The sequence below is a fragment of the Perognathus longimembris genome, chromosome 22 (genome assembly GCF_023159225.1).
Source record: "Perognathus longimembris pacificus isolate PPM17 chromosome 22, ASM2315922v1, whole genome shotgun sequence".
NCBI lineage: Eukaryota > Metazoa > Chordata > Mammalia > Rodentia > Heteromyidae > Perognathus > Perognathus longimembris.
In genome coordinates this window covers 9373229-9396632 of record NC_063182.1, presented here as the reverse complement: position 1 = coordinate 9396632, position 23404 = coordinate 9373229, and the positions used below count along the sequence as shown (strand labels likewise).

General features: G+C 42.1%; 1 protein-coding gene and 1 long non-coding RNA gene across 5 annotated transcripts in view; one reads left to right on the top strand and one right to left on the bottom strand.

Moving 5' to 3' along the window:
* Positions 1-23404, top strand: part of Kdm3b (lysine demethylase 3B) — a 73833-nt gene that overhangs the window by 40409 nt on the left and 10020 nt on the right. For 2 of the 4 annotated variants that reach the window (XM_048331063.1, XM_048331061.1), the window contains 12 exons: positions 1189-2437; positions 3878-4079; positions 6586-6800; positions 7852-8004; positions 11660-11767; positions 13467-13594; positions 14961-15243; positions 15928-16184; positions 18906-19172; positions 20046-20217; positions 21222-21312; positions 21453-21583. In XM_048331063.1, coding sequence (XP_048187020.1) covers positions 1189-2437; positions 3878-4079; positions 6586-6800; positions 7852-8004; positions 11660-11767; positions 13467-13594; positions 14961-15243; positions 15928-16184; positions 18906-19172; positions 20046-20217; positions 21222-21312; positions 21453-21583 — 3256 coding nt within the window. Of the gene's footprint in view, positions 1-1188; positions 2438-3877; positions 4080-6585; positions 6801-7851; positions 8005-11659; positions 11768-13466; positions 13595-14960; positions 15244-15927; positions 16185-18902; positions 19173-20045; positions 20218-21221; positions 21313-21452; positions 21584-23404 lie in introns of all 4 variants that reach the window. The other 2 variants (XM_048331062.1, XM_048331060.1) reach the window with 1 other exon arrangement.
* On the bottom strand, positions 5640-23177 carry LOC125339806. Its single transcript, XR_007208628.1, has 3 exons — positions 22995-23177; positions 22307-22308; positions 5640-5681 (listed from the first exon to the last, which is right to left on the bottom strand). It is a non-coding gene; the product is annotated as an uncharacterized LOC125339806 (long non-coding RNA).

Below are 23404 nucleotides of genomic sequence, written 5' to 3'. Positions count from 1 at the left end.
CAACCTCCTTGAATAGCTGGGAATACAGGCATGAGCTACCAGCACCTGGCTATTTCCAGCATTTTAAAATGAATGTTTAGGTATACCATCCTCTACTAAAGCTCTTTTTTTTTTTTTCCTCAAGGGCTCTATCATTTGAACCACAGCTCCACTTTCTGCTTTTTTGGTGGCTAATAGTACATATGAGAGTCTTACAGACTTTCCTGCCTGAACTGGCTTGAACTCCTCAGGTCTCAGCCTCCTGAGTAGCTAGGATTACACAAGGGAGCCAGTGGTGGCTGGCCCTAAAGTTTATTTTTTAATGATTTGTGGTTTGCAAGTTTAATGCTAAGATTTGAGTTTTATTCAACGGAATCAACACCGAGTGTCTAGCTACTTAGGAATGTCTCTGTCTATGTGTATGGTACATGGTATATATGAAAATATCACACACACACACTGGGAAAAATGGAAAGTGTTTTATTTATCCTCTAGTTTGTTATGTTAAATATTTTTGTTTGATTAATGTGCCAGCATATACATTTTTCCTTTCTGGAACCTTGTTAGAGCCTAATTATAACAAAAGGTCTAACTAAGTTTAGGTATAATGTTAAGTGAAACAGCTATTCAGCTTTTAGGTTGACTTGAACCCATAAGTAGATGGCCAATTTTCAAAAGGGTTCATATTAAAGAATTTCCAATTAATAAAGAAAATAATTTGCTGTAACTTACAATAGTTTGTTATGGGAGTTAAGTCACTCCAGTTGGGCTATTTGCAATAGCTTAAATAAAAAAATTAACAGAAGTTTCTAAAATCATTTGAAGTAGATTGATTTTATAGGGGTCAAAGTAAGAGTTTGCTCAATAACATTTTTTGCCAGTTTCTTAGCGAAGTTTCTCTCCTCCTGAATACTATAGATATTAAGAAGCTCATATAGTTTCCTAGCAATGCCAGCCAGCTGGGAAATAACAAAGGGACTGGCAGGTTGACAGGCATTCTGCTCTCTCTGGCTCACCTTGCTTCCTCTATGGTCTATGGGAGGTTTCTTCATCATTGCTGTAAATCTAGAGATAAGAGTAGATTCATAGGATTGACTCAACATTTTACTAGAAATGTTGATTTAGTCATAGCTTGGACAAAACAAGCCATCATTAATTAGGTTGTTGTGAAAAGCCAGCAAAACTAACACAGGCTAATTTCCCTTTCAGAATTCAAGAAATTCTCTTCTGGCCTCTTCTGGATTTGGAGTGTCTCTTCCAAGTTTGTCACAACCATTGACTTTTGGAAGTGGGAGGAGTCCGTCTAATGGAGTTATAGCCACAGAGAATAAACCTTTGGGCTTTTCTTTTGGTTGTAGCTCTTCTGTACCAGAGTCTCAGAAAGACTCTGATCTCTCCAAAAACTTGTTTTTTCAATGTATGTCCCAAACTTTACCCACCAGTAACTACTTCACTACGGTTTCAGAGAGTCTGGCTGATGATTCCTCTAGCCGGGATTCATTCAAACAAAGCCTTGAAAGCTTGAGCTCGGGCCTGTGTAAGGGTAGGTCTGCTCTTGGAGCAGACGCTAAGGCAGGCTGTAAAGCTGGCAGCTCTGTGGACCGCAAAGTGCCTGCAGAGTCCATGCCCACTCTCACTCCAGCCTTCCCACGGAGCCTCCAAACCACCCGCACCCCAGAGAACCATGAAAATCTATTTTTACAGCCACCCAAACTGTCCCGAGAAGAACCTTCTAACCCTTTCCTGGCATTTGTGGAAAAAGTTGAACATAGCCCTTTTAGCAGCTTTGCGTCTCAGGCCTCAGGAAGCTCTTCTGCGACCACGGTCACCTCCAAGGCACCACCCAGCTGGCCGGAGTCTCATTCCTCCACAGATTCAGCATCTTTAGCAAAGAAGAAAACTCTCTTCATTACCACTGACTCCTCCAAGTTGGTGCCTGGTGTTCTGGGCTCAACCATTACCACTGGGGGTCCAAGCCTCTCTGCCATGGGGAATGGCCGCTCCAGCTCGCCCACCAGCAACCTCACCCAGCCCATTGAGATGCCTACTCTCTCCTCCAGTCCCACAGAAGAGAGGCCGACTGTGGGGCCTGGGCAGCAGGACAATCCCCTCCTCAAAACCTTTAGTAACATCTTTGGCAGGCACTCAGGCGGCTTTCTTTCCTCCCCAGCAGATTTTTCACAGGAGAACAAAGCTCCTTTTGAAGCTGTGAAAAGGTTCTCACTGGATGAGCGAAGCTTGGCTTGTAGACAGGACTCGGACTCCAGCACCAACAGTGACCTGTCAGATTTGAGCGACTCAGAGGAACAGATTCAGGCCAAGACTGGCCTGAAGGGGATTCCGGAGCACCTGATGGGAAAGTTGGGCCCCAATGGGGAGCGCAGTGCTGAGCTGTTGCTGGGCAAGGGCAAAGGGAAGCAGGCTCCGAAGGGCCGGCCTCGGACTGCTCCCTTGAAAGGTGATCCTGTGGGTATTGTATAGATGGCTTTGCTCTGGCAGTGTCCTCCAGTGTTTATAGCAGAGGACCGCAATTCTATAACTTCATAGAATTAAAGCCAGAAGGACCTGCAGAGGCCCTTCATGAGACCTCATTCAAGACAGGGTGGCATCTATACCAGCACAACTGCAGGGTTTCTGACCACAAAAGAAGTTTCTTGATCTTCATCAGTTATTTTTGCTTTGGAATTATGTCCTTGTGTTTATCTTATTCCTTTTCTCTTTAGCCCATCTTTTTCTTCTCTCTATTTTTCTTTATATCTTCCTTCCTTCTTTCTTTCCTTCTTTCTCTTCCTCTTTCCCTCCTTCCCTCCCTCCCTCCCTCCTTCCTTCCTTTCTCTTTTTTTTTTTTTTTTTTTTTTTTTTGCCAGTCCTGGGGCTTGACTCTGGGCCTGGGTGCTGTCCTTGAGCTCATTTTGCTTAAGGTGAGCACACTACCACTTGAGCCACAGTGCTACTTCCAGCTTTTTTTGTGATTAATTGGAGCTAAGAGTCTCATGGGCTTCCCTCCCCCTCTCTCCCTCTTCGTCTCCCCCCTCCTCCCTCCCTCCCTCCTGGTACTGGGGCTTAGACTCAGGGCCTCATGCTATCTCTTCTTGTTTTCCATTCTTGGCTGGCACTGTACTGTTAGAGCCATTGCCTCCAAGTTTTTGCTGGTTAGTCAGTTAAGGATTTATATGCCCAGGTTGGCTTCAGGCTGTGATCCTCAGATCTCAGCCTCTTAAGTTGTTAGGACTATAGGCATTAGCTACCAGCACCCAGCTACTTTAGCCCATCTTTAAATTTACTTCTGGGAGTTAGTAAGAACTGGGCTGATGGCATGCTTGTAATCTTAGCAATTGAGAGACTGAAGCAGGAAGATCATGAGTTCAAGATCAGCAACAACTACATACAGCAAATTTAAGGCCATCCTGGGCTTTGTAACAAGACCCTGTCTCCAAAAGATGTTCATTCCCACATAGCAATCCTTTGTAGACTTGATGAATCTCCTCTGTTTGCTGTTCTCCAAAGAATACATAAGACTTTTAACACCTACCAAAATCTATTTATGATATTAGGTTATGGTCCAGAAGTGGGTAAACCAAAGTGTAGTGGCAAAAGTAGCTGTTTTAGTGAAGAACTGATATCCTTTGGGAGCCCAAGAGGCCTTGACTAAAAAATAATAATATCCTGAAGGACTAGAGGAGACGATGACCACTTTCTCCCTGCCTGACTTTTCCACACCTATGCAATTTTCACTGCGTAGGGAACTTCCCACGGTTCTTTGTGTACAGCTGAATGCTTTGTGCTCCTTCACTCCCTTTTTGGGCACCAAGAGTAGTCCATGTCTCCAGAAGGAGCATTTTGTTATTAGTTCCTGTGTCAATCTCTCATGAAAGCCTTTCTCCTCCCTCCTTTGCAGTTGGCCAGTCAGTGCTGAAAGATGTAAGCAAAGTGAAGAAGCTGAAGCAGTCTGGAGAGCCTTTCCTTCAAGATGGATCATGCATCAATGTGGCACCTCATCTGCACAAATGTCGGGAGTGCCGCCTGGAGCGGTATCGGAAGTTTAAGGAACAAGAACAAGATGATTCTACTGTAGCCTGCCGCTTCTTTCACTTTCGGAGGTACCCAAATTCTCTCTTTGCCTTTCATTCCCAGCTTTCATTATTGAAAATACCCACTCTTTCTCTGGATCTATAAACATATCTTCTTCCTTGCATTCCTTACCATTTGCTTTCAGGGTCTGTACAGAGGCTCTGTCATAGTAGTCACTTAGTTGGGATTTGAAATGAATTGAAGTTAATCAGTCTTTGGTGCAGCTCTGTGCTGTCCCTTGGGTTTCATTGAAAACCAATGATATATCAGAACTCCTTTTTTTTTTGGTGCCCATCCCAGGGCTTGAATGCAGGGCCCAAACACTGTCCCTGAATTTATTTATTTATTTATTTTTTGCTCAAGTCTAGCGCTTGTGTCAAGTTCCACTTCTGTTTTTTTCTGAGTAGTTTATTGAAGATAAGAGTCTCATGGACTTTGCTGCCTGAGCTGGCTTCTAACTGCAGTCCTCAGATCTCAGCCTTCCCAGTAGCTTTTGACATTTGAAATCACAGCAAATTTAAAAGCTGATTTTAGATTTTAGAATGCTGACGTGGTGGAAAAGAAAATAATGTATGGAGTAGATGCATAACTCAAGTGGTAGAGCACCAGCCATGAGCAAAAAAGCTAAGTGAGAACATGAGGCCCTGAGTTCAAGTCCCCCAGCCAGTACATACATGTGTGCACACGCATATAATAGAAAGGGAGGGAAGGAGGAAAGGAAGAAGTGGGGGGTGGAGAATTAAAAAGAGAACAGAATTAGTAACAAGGTACCTCTCTGGATTGGGGAAAAGAAGTAAAATGTTGGTAAAGATACTGGCCTTCACTGGGACCTCATCATGGTAGCAGATTAGGTGGGAAATGGGCCCATTTGCAACAATGTGGCATTGTGGTAAAGTCAGCTTCTACTCTGAACTCCTACACACAGTAGAATAGGAAATAAGTTCCTTCTAGGGAAGGTCATATTGGAAGTTTGGAAAGATACAAGACATGAAACTGCGTGCCATCTAATAGAGTGTACCAGGAAACTGTATTATGACTACTGGACAATGTCTTTTGTGCATGTACATCAGTACTGGTGCTTAAATGAAGGGCCTTAAGCTCTCAGCTTTTTTTCACTCATGGCTGGTGCTCTACTGCTTGAGCCATCCTTCTGTTTCCAGTTTATGCTAGTTAGTTGGTTGATAAGGTTCTAGATAACTTTCTACCCAAGCTGGCTTTGAGCCTGGATCTTCAGATCCAAGCCTCCTCAGTAGCTAAGCTTGTAAGGGTAAGCTACTGGTGTCCAGCTCTACTTGATAATATTAGAGCCCACCGGAGAGAGAAAAGTATGACATCGAGGGTAACTTTTTTCCTAGTCACATTCTTTGTCTTAGTGTAGTTGTGGAACAGGTGGATGGGGAAACTGATAACTCTGGTGACAGCTTTTTTTTTTTTTTTTTTTTTGCCAGTCCTGGGCCTTGGACTCAGGGCCTGAGCACTGTCCCTGGCTTCTTTTTGCTCAAGGCTAGCACTCTGCCACTTGAGTCACAGCACCACTTCTGGCCATTTTCTGTATATGTGATGCTGGAGAATCGAACCCAGGGCTTCAAGTATACGAGGCAAGTGCTCTTGCCACTAGGCCATATCCCCAGCTGGTGACAGCTTTTTAAATAATTGGGACATACTAAGGTTTGTTGTTGTTGTTTTTGTCAATCGTTAGGCTTGAACTCCAGGGCCTGGGCGCTTGCTGTCCCTGAGCTCTTCAGTTCAAGACTTTGTTCTGCCTCTTGAGCCACAATGCCACTTCTGGTTTCCTGGTGGTTAATTGGAGATAAGAGTTTCACAGACTTTTCTGCCCAGGCTGGTTTGAACTGTGATTCTAAGGTTTTAGCCTCCTGAGCAGCTAGGATTACAGGCATGAGCCACAAGTGCCTGGCCATACAAAGTTTTAAGTAGAGATACATAGAGTTAGACCCCCATATCTGCTATTTCCACATCCACAAATTTAACCAACCATGGATTGAAAGTATATTTAGACTTGCAATGTTTAGACTAAACATTCAGATATTTTTTGTCATTATTTCTTTTAAAATACAGTATAACATAATGGGCTGGGAATATGGCCTAGTGGTAAAGTGCTTGCCTCATATACATGAAGCCCTGGGTTCGATTCCTCAGCACCACATATATAGAAAAAGCCGGAAGTGGTGCTGTGGTGCAAGTGGTAGAGTGCTAGCCTTGAGCAAAAAAAGAAGCCAGGGACAGTGCTCAGAGCCCTGAGTTCAAGCCCCAGGACTGTCAAAAAACAAAAATACAGTATAACAATTGTTTACTTAGCATTCAAAATTGTACATAATCTCAAGATGACTTAGAATATTTGTTAGGATGTTCATCTATATATATATTTGTGTATAATATGCAAATACTATATCAGTTTATGAAAGTCTTGAGCAACCACAGGTTTGGGTAACTGGGTCTGGGAAGTACAGCCTAAAACCATTCCCCTCCATATCCCAAAGGACAACTGTATTTGACTTATCTATTTTCCTGTTTCAGGTTGATCTTCACCCGAAAAGGAGTACTTCGTGTGGAGGGGTTTCTAAGCCCTCAGCAAAGTGACCCTGATGCTATGAACCTGTGGATTCCTTCTTCCTCTCTAGCAGAAGGGATAGACCTAGAAACCTCAAAATACATCCTTGCCAATGTTGGGGACCAGTTCTGTCAGCTCGTAATGTCCGAGAAGGAGGCCATGATGATGGTAGAACCACATCGTAAGACACCCTGCTGTTTATCTTCCCAACATTCCTAGTTGGAAATTTGTATTTTCTTTCATTTAAAGGGAGATTGGTGGGAGTGGAGGTTGGCCTTTTCTATGATAAGTTAAGATCCATAAGACTTCTTGTGTAGCAACCAATAGCTAATGTCTTAACAATATCCACCAGACCTCACTGTTTCAACCTTTGATAATTAAGCCCAAAACTCTGTCTCTGCTTCCACTTCACTTTGTCCACAGTTACCATATGATACATAACATTTTAATTTATTTTGAACACATTCCTATAAGTAAGCAGTGCGCTATGGTTTGTTAATAGATGAGGTGATACTTTAGTGCCACATTTCTTCTATAGAACCCAGTTGATTACAGATAATATTTCTTTTTCTTTTCTTTTTTTTTTGGCCAGTTCTGGGCCTAGAACTCAGGGCCTGAGCCTGTCCTTGGCTTCTTTTTGATCAAGGCTAGCACTCGGCCACTTGAGCCACAGAGCCACTTCTGGACATTTTCTGTATATGTGGTGCTGAGGAATCGAACCTAGGGCTTCATGTATGTGGGGCAAGCACTCTTGCCATTAGGCCATATTCCCAGCCCCTACAGATAATATTTCAAGTCTATGAGAGTCTATCCTCTATTTTCAGATCAAGGAAAATCAAACTTTGCAATTATACCCTAAATTTCAAGAGAGGAATTCTCTTATTTCAAGCTCTCCGCAGTTGAAAATTTTATATTATGGTTTCTTTTTCTTTGAGACAAAGTGTTGCTATGTACGTAGTCTAAGCTTGCTTTGAATTGATTATTCTTCTGCTGCTGCCCCTAAGACTTTACAGCATCTTAAGTAACAAATTTTTACAGTAATTTCCTATTGGCTTTAGCTTAGCTTCTCTAAAGCTTTTGAAATGCTATAGATTCCTTGCATTTTGTTACTATTACAATAGAAACAAGCTTTGTGAATCTTTCAATTTCATTGCAGATAAAATGGGTAAATGGGGATCAGCGGTTCTGGAGTCTTTTGCTATATAGTCAATGCCTCTTCTTTGTTCCACCAGAGAAAGTGGCATGGAAGCGAGCTGTGCGTGGTGTTCGGGAAATGTGTGATGTATGTGAAACAACTCTCTTCAATATCCACTGGGTTTGCCGCAAATGTGGATTTGGAGTCTGCCTTGACTGTTACAGGCTCAGGAAAAGCCGTCCACGCAGTGGTAAGGAAATATATTGTCCAATGCAGTTCTAAAGGTAACCTGAAGATGTGTGTTGAGAGTTGGAAATTGAAGTAGGTATCTGAGGCTCATGTTTATAATCCTAGCTACTCAGGAGCCTAAGAGCCAGAGGATAGTGGTTTGAAGCCAGCCTTGTTCTTTGTTCATTTTTGTTGTTTTGGGTTTTGTTTCTTAACCTAAGATCCAATTTATTTTATATGTTTTATTGTTATTATAGAGGTGATTTACAAAGGTGTTATAATTGTATAAGTCAGGTAGAGAGTACATTGCTTTTTGGACAATATCAACCCCTTGCTCTCTCCCAGCTTTTCCCTCCCATCCCACGCACAAGTTGTATAGTTCATTCTCAACATAATGTCTAGTGAGGACCCCTGCTGCATTTGTTCGCCCTTTGTCCCTCCATTTCTGTGTCCCTTCTTACCCTCCCAAAGATAAACAAACAATTAAGACAAAAAGAAAACAGATATGGCAACAAGGAAAAAAGACCTCATTTCCATTTTCTGGAGTTAAAAATAAGACTCTTATATCCAGAATAACCAGCAAAAATTGGGGCTGGGAATTAGAAAGAATAATATGGCATTTGCAGGGAAGTGGATGGACCTAGAACAAATCATATTAAGTGAGATAAGACAAGCTCAGAGAGACAAATGGCCCCTGTTTTCTCCCATATGTGCAAACTGGACCTATTTGAGGTCTAGTATGTATTTTACATGGGGACATGATAAATCATACAGGATTCTAGGCATTCATGCACAGTGAGATCAAAGAGGATACTCTCAGGAGAGGAACACAAGGACAGTGCCCAAGACCTTAGTTCAAGCCCAGGACACTCACACTCAATGAATAATAATAGTAAGAAGGAGGATGACTAAGAACAATAACCTTTTTTGTATGTACTTTAGTAATGGAGTTTGAGCTCAAGGTCTCACTCTCACTTGGCTTTTTTTGTTCAAGGCTAGTACTCTATCACTTGAACCTCTACTTCTGACTTATTGCTGGTTAACTGGAGGTAAGAGTCTCTGTGACTAATCTGCTTGGATTGGCTTTAACCTTGACCCTCAGATGTCAGCCTCCTGAGTGGTAGGATTAGAGATGTGAGCCACCAGCACCCAGCAAAGTAATTTTGAAATTATACTTTCAAGTAAATGTACCACTTTACAGTTTCACCAGTAATATATTCAGGTTCCATTTTTTTTAATTATTACCAAAACTTGTCTTCTATTAGTACAGCCTTTATAATGTCTATAAAATAATATCTGGGGGCTGGGAATATGGCCTAGTGGCAAGAGTGCTTGCCTCATATACATAAAGCCCTACGTTGGATTCCCCAGCACCACGTATATAGAAAACGGCCAGAAGTGGCGCTGTGGCTCAAGTGGCAGAGTGCTAGCCTTGAGCGGGAAGAAGCCAGGGACAGTGCTCAGGCCCTGAGTCCAAGCCCCAGGACTGGCCAAAAAAATAGTATCTGATTGTGTGGTTTTGATTTGACTAGTGATGTTGAATAGCATGTCAGCTTGTCGTCATTTACTTTGTTTGGAGAAATGTATATTCAAATTATTTCCTTTGGTTCTAGTTTCTTTTTCTTTTCTTTTTTTTTAGGGGGGGTTAGTACTAGGGCTTGAACTCAGGGGTTCTCACTCCCACTTGGCTTTTTTTTGCTCAAGGCTGGAGCTCCACACTTTGATCCACAGCTCTACTTCTGGCTTTTTGTAGTGTAATTGGTGATAAGAGTCTCTTGAATTTTCTGCTCCAGCTGGCTTCAAATTGTGATCTTCAGATCTCATCATCCTGAATAGCTAGGATTATAGGCATGAGCCACATGCATCTACCTTGGTTCTTAGTTTCTTATATGCTAAAAGTCATTGACCCTTGATCTTATTCTTCTCTTAGAGTCCAGTGTAACTATTATAAAAATAAGGTTTTGAGTTGATTGGGATTTATTTTTCTTTGAGATCCTTTTGACTCAGATTCTTGAGTGCTGAGATTACAGGTGTATACCACATCCAGCCTAACAGTGGCTTTGCTGTTGTTTTAATTTACTTATTAGAGCTAATGCTACTGGGATTTGAAACTTGTACATCTTAGTACACCAGCTATGGTAACTTGGGCTAGTTACTTCAACCATCAGAGCTTCAGTTTCCTTAGGTATAATCCAAAGATATCCTATCCTCAAAGCAGCTATTGAGTTATTATGAGTTTAAATGAGTTATGAAATACTATGAGTATTAAATGAGTTTTTTTTTCTATAAAATGGTTGTCTAGGACCTGATACCCACTAATTACTCCCTAAATGTTAGTTGTTACAGTCTTTTTCACTCCTGCTCATTAAAGATTTAGCTGCTACAGGAATTTCCCTTCTGTCATTAATAACTAGAAAGCTAGGTAAAATGTATGAAATCCTAGTTTCAGGCATTGCTCATTAAACTGTGCTTCCTGAAGGAAGGAAACAAAGAGATGATCACAATTGCTCCAGCTTACTATGCAGGGGCAGTTTTCAGCTAACACAGGGAAAAACTCCTCACCCCAGTGAATCCCAATATCCCTCGTGAACACAGTTGTAATTATATTTCATAAAATTTAAGCAAATTTAAGTCTAGAGATATATAAAAAGAATAATGGCATCATGATCAAATGGTATATACCATTAGAGGAAGGTTAGTTTAACAGTTGCAGGTCAGTTATTGTAATCTGGTATGTTAAAGTAATAACCATATAATTTTTCTCAAGAAATGCAAAGAAACTGCCTAGATTTTAAGCAAATTAGGTCATGGATGAAAGAAAGGTGAAAATTGGTTATTAAAAGGGAAAGGAAATCTAGGGTACAAGTTACATATCCTTTGTTTTAAATGTGTAGACAGACAACAAATGTTTGAGATTTTAGTTTTCAGCTATTACAAAGTGTGCCATACAATTCACAATAGCTAAAATATGGAAACAACCCAGATGCCCCTCCACAGACGAATGGATCCAAAAAATATGGTACTTATACACAATGGAATACTACATAGCAATTAGGAATGGTGAAATATTGTTATTTGCAGGGAAATGGTCGGAACTCGAACAAATAATGTTGAGTGAGACAAGCCTAGAACACAGAAAACAAAGGGGCATGATCTCCCTGATATATGACTGTTAACAAAGGGAGACGGAGAGAAAGTAGAGACCAAGTCTGTGAATACTGTATATGTTCTTGATACATTGTATATTGCATATATGTCAACCTGACCTAGACAAGGGATAGAAAAACAGGTTGTAAGATATCATAAGAAATGTACACACTGCCCTACTATGTAACTGCACCCTCTTTGCACAACACCTTGTAAAAAAATTTATGTCCAATTAATAAAAAAAAAAAAAAGTGTGCCATAGTTGTTACAGATTAAACCCAGAATACTATGAGAAATGACTTTGGGTTTAGCTCAGTTGTAAAGCCTTGCCTAGCATACACAAGTTCCTAAAACTTAAAATGCTCCTAAGTTCAAAATGGTGTGAACGCGCAGTTTTGTTTTGTTTTTTAAGTTAGCTGTTACTCTCTTTAGCCATGAGAAGAATGACCTTTAAGGTTCTGAAACTTCCTCTCACTGAGAGGACTCCACCTCGTAACCCTCATAAGTGAAAGCATTCCTTTCTGTTTCAGAGACAGAGGAAATGGGTGATGAAGAGGTTTTCTCCTGGTTAAAATGTGCAAAGGGGCAGTCCCATGAGCCAGAGAACCTCATGCCCACACAAATCATCCCTGGTACAGGTAAGAAAATTCCTTTTATAGATTTGGGGTGGGGGGAGATGTGTTTTATTTAGTTTTGTTCTGGTTTTGTGGTGCTGAAGAATCTGGCACGTGCTAGAAAAGCACTTCTGCCACTCATTTACATCCTCAGCCTGAAAAAAACGTGTTGTTTTTTTTAATTAAATTTTATTGATAAGGTGATGTACAGAGAGGGTACAGTTATATAATAAGGTAGTGAGTACATTTCTTGTCCTATTTGTTACACCCTCCTTCATTTTTCTTTCCCTTCCCTAGTTCAGATAAGCTTATATACAATATCCAGTGTACCAAAATCATATACAGTGACCACAGGGGGTACGTCAAAGGAAATTCACCTAGTACATTAAACATAATGACAACAGTAAAATCCTCCTGTATCCATCTCTTGGAGTTCATTTTGCTTAGCCTTATCTTATATAATCATATGTATGTAGCTGTTGAGCTATTGTGCTCCTGGCAGGTCTATCCTAGACCTTTTTATGTTTATTTAGTAATTGTTTGGTTTTAGAGACATGATGTAAAGTCGCTGACCAAACATGTAGAAATACCATTTGAAAAGAAGTTTGTTATTTTACAGACATGATCTCTACTGTTCTCCCCTCCCCCTCCACAGCCACATATCAGGGAGACCATGTGCCTTTGTCCTCTGTGCTCTAGGCTTGTCTCGCTCAACATTCGTTCAAGATCTGACCATTTCCCTGTGAATGCCATTATTTTATCATGAAAAAATGTTTTTGAGATATTCACAATACCATAAAACTTAGTGAAATGATTTTATAATTACATCTGACAAAATAACTTTTTTAAATTAAATCTCACCAGATTTCTCAGCATTTGGTTATATAGATGTATATATGAGAGTACATACAGCTACAGCATATTCTGCTCCACCTTTCTGATTATAGTTTCACGTTTCTTGTCACATTTCCACATACACTCTTTCTTCACTTAGGAAGCTTGGAACATTCCTTAGATCTGGTGTAACTCATGCTTCCAAACAAAGGCTTCCTGGGGGTTGGGAATGTGGCCTAGTGGTAAAGTGCTCGCCTCGTGTACATGAAGCCCTGGGTTCCATTCCTCAGCACCACATATATATATATCAAAAGCCAGAAGTGGCGCTGTGGCTCAAGTGGTAGAGTGCTAACATTGAGCAAAAAGAAGCCAGGGACAGTGCTCAGGCCCTGAGTCCAAGGCCCAGGACTGGCAAAAAAAAAAAAAGGCTTCCTGGGTGCTGTGGTAGGATGCCTGCTCCATGCTGGTTTAAGCATGGTTAGATGTACATGTATATGTACATGTACAGTTTACATTGATTTTTTAACTATTTTTTTGTATTGCTAAGTATAGCTTGCAGTAAAGTATACAATATTTAAACTGTTACCCATTAAGGAATCCACCAACAAAAAGCAGGAAGGGGAAGTGCAATTGTGGCTCAAGTGGTAGAGCTCTAGCCTTGAGCAAAAAGCTCAGGGACAACATTCAGGCTCTGAGTTCAAGCCCCAGGATGGCTGACATGCATGCGCACACGCACACACACACACACACACACACACACACACACACACACACACACACACAAAGCAGTTACACCAGTGAAATATTGGTAAGGACTAAGGGAAATAATATAAAGAAAACATGGCACATGCAAATGTCCTGATAAACTAACTGTTATCTCTTATTGTAGCTCTTTACAACATTGGAGACATGGTACATGCTGCTCGAGGCAAGTGGGGAATTAAAGCAAACTGCCCTTGTATTAGTCGGCAAAACAAATCTGTGTTGAGACCTGCTGTCACCAATGGGATGTCACAGGTAAGTAGTAGGTGTGGGTATAAATGAGTAAAGCCCCATTTTCAACAATGTCCCAGGCTTTATAAGAGTTTCTGGGGAATTAGGGAATGGTAAAGCTTTGTAGAAAAAGTCTCAAAATATGTATTCAAGGGATATTCCCTCTGTCTGATGCAGTTTTTCTTCATCTTTGAATCAAGCTTGGTTTATAAGTAGCATGGAGATTCTTTTATCTTGTCAATATGCATACTTTAGCTAGGCCTTGGAGACTCAAGCCTGTAATCCTAACTATTCAGGAGGCTGAGATCTGAGGATAGTGGTTCAAAGCTAGCACAGGCAAGAAAGTTGGTGAGACTTTTATTTCCAAGTAAACAACAAAAGCAGAATTAGATCTGTGGCTCAAGTGGTAGAAGCGATAGAGAATATTGTGGTTTGACAGTAACTGTTACTTTATCTTATTTTATTTTTTTGCCAGTCCTGGGGCTTGGACTTAGGGCCTGAGCACTGTCCCTGGCTTCTTTTTGCTCAATGCTAGCACTCTGCCACTTGAACCACAGTGCCACTTCTAGCTTTTTCTATGTATGTGGTGCTGAGGAATCGAACCCAGGGCTTCATGCATGCAATGCGAACACTCTACCATTAGGCCATATTCCCAGCCCCAGTAGCTGTTATTTTAAACAAGTTGGGTTTTGTTTGTTTGTTTTTAGTTTTGTTTCATGTTTGCTTTTGGTGCTGCTCCTTGGGCTTGGATTCAGGGCCTAGGCTGTGTCCCTGAAAATGTTTGCTCAAGGCCAGTTAAGGTTGGCTTTTAAGTTTGATTCCTAGAACTCCACTTCCCAAGTAGGTTTCTTGTTTTTGTGTTTTGCTAGTCCTGGGGTTTCAACTCCTCCTGGATACTGTTCCTAATCTTCTTTCTTTTTTTTTTGCCAGTCCTGGGGCTTGAACTCAGGGCCTGAGCACTGTCCCTGGCTTCTTCTCACTCTGCCACTTGACCCACAGCGCCACTTGTGGCCTTTTCTATATATGTGGTGCTGAGGAATCAAACCCAGGGCTTCATGCATGCTAGGCAAGCACTCTACCACTAAGCCACATTCCCAGCCTTAAGTAGCTGATTTTTTATTGCAGAAGTAATCTCAGTCATGCCAAATCTTTAATTTTAGTCTTAATTACTTTGGTTCCTTAGGATATAACCTAGTTTCTGGTATATTATAAAATTCAACAAATGCATGTTGAATTTATAGAATAAATGAAATAATTTATGGGACAGTATCAGATTTTTCTTCCCAGACCTATGTAACGTCAGCGGCCATTGTGATGTTTTAGTTTTCTGTATCCAGCTCACCACTCCAAACATGCTTCTAACTAGCACTCTTAACTTTTCATGCTTTAGCTTCCTAGCATAAACCCTAGTGCCTCTTCTGGAAATGAAACTACCTTCTCAGGAGGAGGAGGAGGAACTACAGCAGTAACAGCACCAGAGCCCGACCATGTTCCCAAAGCCGACAGCACTGACATCAGATCAGAAGAGCTCCTGAAAGCAGATGGTTCAGCATCAAATAGCAATAGTGAGCTAAAAGCCATCAGGGCCCCGTGCCCGGACACTGCTCCTCCTTCCTCTGCCCTGCATTGGTTGGCAGATTTAGCAACTCAAAAGGCTAAAGAAGAAACAAAAGGTGAGATGGACACCAGCCTCTGCCCTACCTCTCTGTGAGGAGTCCTTAGATTATTCTCAAACTCAGACATTACCATCCATATTTGTAAAATATGCCCCTTGCTTTCTATGACTAGTCACATAAAATGAGGGAATGTTTTTCTGTTTCTTTCTAGAAGAGCTATTTTAAAAATGCATGTATCTGGGCCCTCCCTCGACCTCTTTAGTCAGAACTGGTACAAAGTTTTTAACAAGCTTTCCAGGTGGTTCTGTTCTGCAGCCAGAATTTAGAGATAGGTTTAGAGAAGTCATTTAAAATGGAGATTGTTAACAATGCACATTCCTTCATCCCATTTAGAACCTTTAAGTCAGAATCTCTTGGAGTAAGACTAACAATCTCCATTCTTAACAAACACTCCAGATGAATACAAGTATTCTGAAGATCTACTTTTCTAAGTCTTAGAAAGTGAGGAATCTGTAATAGGAACAAAAGGAAGTATATGCAATTCCTGTCAAGAAAAGTAGGAGAGTTTTCCACTGGTGTTGAGACCTCCTGTAGATGGTTACGCTTGGCCAAAACAAACCTTACACAGTTTGTGGGGCAGGCGAGTCTTTCCTCCCTCCCACTTAGCTGATTTTTACAAGTCATTTGTCTGCTGGATATTCCTTACTGTACCTAATACTCTTTTTGGTTATGTTCTTACAGAAGCAGGGTCCCTGAGGTCGGTGCTCAATAAAGAGTCTCATTCACCCTTTGGGCTGGACTCATTCAACTCCACTGCAAAAGTCTCTCCATTGACTCCAAAGCTTTTTAACAGTCTGTTACTCGGTCCTACTGCCTCCAACAACAAAACTGAGGGCTCTAGCCTCCGAGACCTCCTTCACTCCGGGCCTGGAAAGCTTCCTCAAACCCCCTTGGACACAGGCATACCCTTCCCCCCGGTCTTCTCTACATCCTCAGCAGTAAGTGTCCTCTCTTTGCTGCTTTTCCATGAAAGAACTATGTGTTGGAGGGTACCCTGGTACATAATCAAGCTAAAAATCTCCCTCAACATTAAGGTTTGATAATTTTTCAGTTTTTTTTTTTTGTCAGTCATGGGACTTGAACTCTGTGCCTGGGCACTGTATCTGAGCTCTTCAGCTCAAGGCTGGTGCTCTACCACTTTGAGCCACAGTGCCACTTCGGGTTTTCTGGTGATTAATTGGAGATAAGAGTCTCACAGACTTTCCTTCCTGGGCTGGCTTTGAACCTGGTCCTCAGATCTCAGCCTCCTGAGTAGCTAGGATTACAGGCGTGAGCCACCAGCACCCCTCTGAGATCTTTTTAAGTAGTAAACTTTTTGTACCATGTTAGTAAATCAGTAAAAGTTTAATTATTGATATTTTTTAGTCACTACCAGAAAAGTTATTATATTTATTCACTTGATTTTCTTGCAAATACTCCTTTTTCGTTTTTTGGCCAGTCCTGGGGCTTGAACTCAGGGCCTGAGCACCGTTCCCTGGCTTCTGTTTGCTCAAGGCTAGCACTCTACCTCTTGAGCCACAGCGCCACTTCTGGCTTTTTTCTGTATATGTGGTGCTGAGGAATTGAACCCAGGGCTTCATGTATGGGAGGCAAGCACTCTACCACTAGGCCATATTCCCAGCCCCTCATTTTTTTTAACCTAGGCAGTACACTTGTAGTATGCTCTTGAAATATCTGAGAGATAGCCTTATACCTTTGGCACATCTAGATAGGCCTGTGTACATGCTCTCCCTTAGTGTTCATCCCTTGGCTAATGGCATCTCCTGAGCAACTGCTTATCCCCAAAATGCTGGAGTCATTTGGGACTTTCTTCTTTTATATTTCATATGTAATTTGTCAGCACATCTTTTGTTTGACCTCCAGATGTATTCACAATCCACCTATTTCTCAGCAGATCTACTTCCTTTCTGATCTGAACCAACATCCTCTCTTGCCTAAACTTGTGTGGTAAATTCTTTATACATCTCCCTGTTTGTACTCTTTACAGCCTAATGTTCAACAAAGCAGTAATTCTTTTACAGTGTGAATCAAATCAGGCCACCTATGCCTAAACTCCTCCAAAGTCTTCCTATTTCTTCCATAAGCTGATTTTCTTTGTGTGTGCCAACTTGTTGTGCATGCATGCGCGTGCACCCACATGCAGATCCTGGGACTTGAACACAGGGCTTGAATGCTGTCCTTGAGCGTTTTGCTCAAGGCTAGCACTCTATCATATGAACCATAGCTCCACCTCCAGCTTTTCAGTGGTTAACTGAAGATAAGAGTCTCATAGACTTTCCTCTGAACTGGCTTGGGATTGAAATCCTCAGATCCCAGCCTCTTGAATAGCTAGGATTACAAGCATGAGCCTTTACAGTGGACATCAAGGCTTTGGCAGTATTTCTCTTTAACTCACCTCTCTGACTTTACCCTTCTTCCTCTTGTCACTCTGTTCTAGCCATTCTACCCTTCCTTTTGTCTTTGAACATAACATGCTTCCGCTGGCCTTTGCACTTGTTATATCGTTCACCTAGAATTCCTTCTTATATAGCCACAAGGCTTGCCTAATGGTCACCACTTTCTTGTTCCTCCTGAAATGTCACTTTGTTTCAGTATAGCTATCTTTTTGGGGGGGTCAGTTGTGGGGCTTGAATTCAGGGCCTGGGCGCTGTCCCTGAGGTCTTTTGTTCAAGGCTAGTGCTCTGCCACAGTGCCACTTCTGGCTTTTTCTGTTTATGTGGAATTGAATCCAGGGCTTCATGTATGCTAGGCAAGCACTCTACCACTGAGCCACATTCACATTTTATGACTTTACAAATGGTCACTTTTGTTTTTGAGCCTGACCTTTCCCATCAGCTGGAACAGATAAGAAATGCTTAGTGTCATGGTTGTGGGGAAGAATTGGAAAGTATCCAATTCCTCTTGAACACCCTAGCGCATCCATTGTTAATGTAGAAAACTACCACTTTGCTATTTCTCTTCAGTTACTTAATTGAAGTATCCTATCCCTTGGGCATGCAAAGCCAGAAAAAAAGGATACATTTCCCCCCCACACCCCACCCCTGCCAGACTAAATGATTTTTTTGAAATGTAGTTGTTTGTGTCTCCCATCACAGCACCTCTTGTCCCCGTCGTGTCTTGGGCTCCTGCTCATATGCTTCTGCCCTTGCAGTATACATTTCCACTCAAATTTTTCTTCCAACAATGCCCTGGATACCTGCTCAATTAATGAAACGAGCTGGGTTGGCACACCCACAAATCATTAAGCAAGCAGGCCAAAGCCACGGGGAAGAAATATAGCAGGAAACCCATACTATAAAACTGTCCCCCAAGAGGGAGATCATTTTTTTTTGGTTTTGTTTGCTTGTGTTTTTGTGCTGGTCCTAGGGCTTGAACTCAGGGCCAGGGTACTGTTCCTGAGCTGCTTTTCCTCAAGACTATCACTCTACCACTTAAGCTACAGCTCTACTTCCAGCATTTTTTGGGGGGTAGATTATTGGAGATAAGAGTTTCACAGACTTTTCTGCCCAAGCTGGCATTGAACTGCAATCCTCGGATCTCAGCCTCCTGAGTAGCAAGGATTACAGGCGTGAGCCACTGGTGCCCAGCTAAGATAATTTTTTTAATGCGCTTATCCTGGTGCCTCAGTCAAGCTTACCTAATGAGTTTGTGTCTGACAGGGTGCGAAGAACAAGGCCAGTCTACCAAACTTTCTTGACCACATAATTGCCTCGGTGGTAGAAAATAAGAAAACCTCAGATGCTTCAAAGCGGGCCTGCAACTTGACTGACACCCAAAAGGAAGTAAAGGAAATGGTGATGGGGTTGAATGTACTGGACCCCCATACTTCTCACTCCTGGCTTTGTGATGGGAGGCTTCTGTGTCTCCATGACCCCAGCAACAAAAACAATTGGAAGATTTTCCGAGAGTGTTGGAAGCAAGGTCAGGTAAGCAAAAATTAGTATTTCCTAGGCCAGCTACATGCCTGCCTGCTACAGATCCCAAGAGAATCTCAGCCTCTGGGGGTGTCTTTTGCCTTTGGACATACTAAGTTTATGTTGTAGGTATTCTTGCTGCCACTTGAAGTTGTCCTGGATTTTCAAAATCGAGGCAATTTCTAAAAATAGATGATGTCTAGTTGGAGTAGCTCTGTGATTTGTTTTGCTTTTACTTTTTGGCAGTATCATGGTTGAACTCGGGCTCTCTTGGCTGGCACATTTAAGCCACTCCTGTGGCCCGTGAGTGTTAGAGTTATAGGCTTGAGCCACAGCTGCCTGGTTTGTGTTCTGAAAAGGGCAGTTGAAATTCCTGTTGCGTGTTTCACTGCCGTTGATGGCAACTTGGAGAAGCATCCTTAAGTTTGATACTGGGGAGGATGGAGGTGTGGATAAAGGAGGGTAGTACTTTTTCAGATGTTTGAGAGCTCCAGAAATGTATCCAATAGACTAACTACACTATGATTCTTACACCTTCACAGGTGCTTGAGGAAGCAGGAGCTTATGGAGTTGTCTAGACATTTTTTCATTTACAATATGAAAAAGTGCTTTCAAAGTTGTATTTGTCAGCTTTTGGTCCTTTCACCTCAAAAATAGTGGTAGATACCAGAGCATCAGCAGTGGCATGCCTCACAACGTAAGAATCCAATATAGCAGTAGAGTAGAGACAGTTCCCATTCACTTCAGTTGATTTGTAGAAATCCAGGGACTATAAAACTGGAAAAGAACAATAGATTTTCATAGAGAAGAACATTCCTCAGGAAACTTTTCTTTTGCCCTGAAGCTAACAGTCTAGCTCTGATTGTAATAATTCTGTTTTCACAGCCAGTGCTGGTATCAGGAGTACATAAAAAGCTCAAGTCTGAACTCTGGAAGCCAGAAGCCTTTAGCCAGGAATTTGGAGACCAGGATGTAGACTTGGTGAACTGCAGGAACTGTGCAATAATTTCTGATGTAAAAGTTCGGGATTTCTGGGATGGCTTTGAGATCATATGCAGTAAGTAACTGTTAGATATGCCTTGGGATGTTGGGGTGTCCTCATAGGATTAAGGACACCAACTCGAAAGGAACTTGGCAAAGCAAAGTTTACTTCCGCACGAGGGCGCATCAACAGCCAGAACTCTGGCAAGCAAGCACACAGAGCAGGCAGGCTGCTCACTTTCTATCGCCAACCCAGCAGGCTTTGCCCCTCTGCTTGGATTGGCTGAGCTCAGATTCACAATCTACAAAAGGATATGGCCTAATTAACAGGAATAGGATTGGCACTAAAATTCACAGCCTTGTAACCGGATGTCTTAATTAAAGTATAGCAGGAAAAGGATGTAGCTAATCAACAAGGACCAAGCCACCTGGCCAAAGCAGAAACTTTTCAGGAAAACGATCCTCACATGATTGACAGAAAGGAAGCAACTCACTTTGATAGAAAAGATGGCTTTTCTCACAATAACGTTGATAGCTGATGGAATGATGGCAGACTATATTATGCTCTCTTGGCAAGAGGAGCCTTCTATACTGGTTCCAACAGTGTAGCTTACATGGGAACCCTTTGGCTCTCAGAGCAAGTCTTGGCTTCAGCATGTGAACTGTGTGATGTGCAGAGCACTTTCACTCTGAGGAAAGAAGACACCACAGCACTAAGTAAGGAAACAGAGTCCATCTAATATAACCTATTAGATTAGCAGATCTGAAAGAAGAGGTTCTGAGCCAAGTGCCGGACTGTAATCCTAGCTACTCAGGAGGCTGAGATCTGAGGATCACGGTTTAAAGCCAGCCCAGGCAGGAAAGTCCATGAGACTCTTACCTCCAACTAACCACCAAAAAAAAAAAAAAAAAGACAGATGTGGAACTGTGGCTCAAGTGATAGAGGACCAGACTTGAGTTTTAAAAAAAAAACAAAAACTCAAGGACAGCACTCAAGCTGAGTTCAAGCCCTTTAGTCTCCAGAAAACTGGGCAGCAGCCAGCCCAGCAGATATTTACGCGAGTGCTGTCTGTCTTCCAGAGCGACTAAGGTCAGAAGATGGGCAGCCAATGGTGCTCAAACTCAAAGACTGGCCTCCTGGGGAAGATTTTCGGGACATGATGCCAACAAGGTTAGTGACTTCCAGTGGTACCCCTCTTCAGACTTGTTCCTGACTGAAGCAGTTACAAAGTAATCACAGAGAAATAAACTTAACCTCTTCTCTTTCTTCCCCTCTAACAAGCTGAAATAACTATTTCTGCCCTTTTGTAGGTTTGAAGATCTGATGGAGAACCTTCCTTTGCCAGAATATACCAAACGAGATGGCAGGCTCAACCTGGCCTCTAGGCTACCCAGCTACTTTGTAAGGCCTGATCTAGGCCCCAAGATGTACAACGCCTATGGTATGAAAGAGAGGCCAGAATTACACCTTTGGGGGACTATTGTTCTCACTTCACAAATAGATGGACATCTGTGATCAGTGTTGTGTGTAGAGATGATTGAGGAGAGGTGATAGGTGATGGAGAAGATAGTAGTATTCAGAGTGGTTTTGAATTGTTTGCTTTTGTCATTACGAATTTGGGTACCATCCACATGGGCCCAATACATAACTTATGTATTTCTAGGAATTAGGTTCTACTTAAAAAAAAATCTATGTAAGGAGACATACTCTGCCAGGAGCTGGTGGTTCTTGCTTTATAATTCTAGCTACTCAGGTAGCTGAGATCGGAGGGTCACTGTTCAGAACTAGCCCTGGAAGAAAAGTTCAGGAGACTTTTTTTTTTCTTTTTTTTTTGGTGGGTCATGGGGCTTGAGTTCAGGGCGTTGGACACTGTCCCTGAGCTCTTTTGCTCAAGGCTAATGCTCTACCACTTTGAGCCACAGCACCACTTCGAGGTTTTGAGTGGCTGAAGGTAAGAGTTTCACAGGGACTTTTTTTTTGCCAGGCCTGGCTTTGAACTGTGATCTTCAGATTTTAACCTCCTGAGTAGCTAGGATTATAGGCATGAGCCACTGGGCACCTGGCAGTCCATGAGACTGTTAGCTTCAATAACTAGCAGAAAGCTAGATGGGGCATGGTGGCGTCCCTATCTGAGGACTAGCCTTGAGCAAAAACGTCAAGCCACCACTAAGAGGGCTTGAGTTCAAGTCCTACCACCAGTACCCCCAAAAAAAGACAAAAAAGATACATAGCCGGGCACCAGTGGCTCACACCTATAATCCCAGCTACTCAGGAGGCTGAGATCTGAGGATCGTGGTTCAAAGCCAGCCCAAGCAGGAAAGTCCATGAGAGTCTTATCTCCACTTAGCAACCAGAAATCTGAAAGTGGCTCTGTGGTTCAAGTGGTAGAGTGCGAGCCTTGAGCTAAAGAGCTCACAGGACAGACTTCAAGCCCCATGACTGACCAAATAAAAGAGAGAGACATATTCTTGGGTATTTTTTGTTGTTTTGTGTGTATGTGTCTGTGTATGTGCCAGTACTGGGCTTTGAAGAATCTCACAGACTTTTCTGCCTGGGCTGGTGTTAAACTGCAACCCTCAGATCTTAGCCTCCTGAGTACTCAGGTTGATAGGTGGAAGCCAGCAGGACCTTGGCATAGCCTTAATTATGAGTGATTTGATAAAGTAACAGGGAAGAAGGCTGAACATTAGGCTACCTAGCCATCGTTTTGTGAAGTTCAGAAACGATTATAAAAGTTAGGCTTTATCTGAATGTCCCTACTATCTGTTTTGCTTTTCAAGGAGGGACTTTGTGTGTGTGTGTGTTCTAAAGCTTGAACCTGGGGCCTGGGAGCTGTTCCTGAGCTTTGGAACTAGTGCTCTACCTCTTTAAGCCACAGCTCCATTACTGGAGGGACTGTTTTTTAGGAAATGATTCACCAGTGCTTATGATAGTGTCATCCAAACTAGAAATAAACCCTAATCAGTATAAGAGAAATGATGAAATTCCTTCTTTTCCTTCCTTCCTTCCTTCCTTCCTTCCTTCCTTCCTTCCTTCCTTCCTTTCTTCCTTTCTTCCTTCTTTCCTTTGTTTGTGTATGTCTGTGTCTATACAGATTGTTGGAGATGGAACCTAGGGCCTTATATATATGCTAGGCAAGCACTCTACCACTAAGCCACATTCCCAGCCCCTGCACTGACTTCCTGATAGACACTCTTCACTGTCCCAGTGGTACTCATTTAAATACCCTTGAGCATATTTTCAGTGGTAGGATCTGTATGGG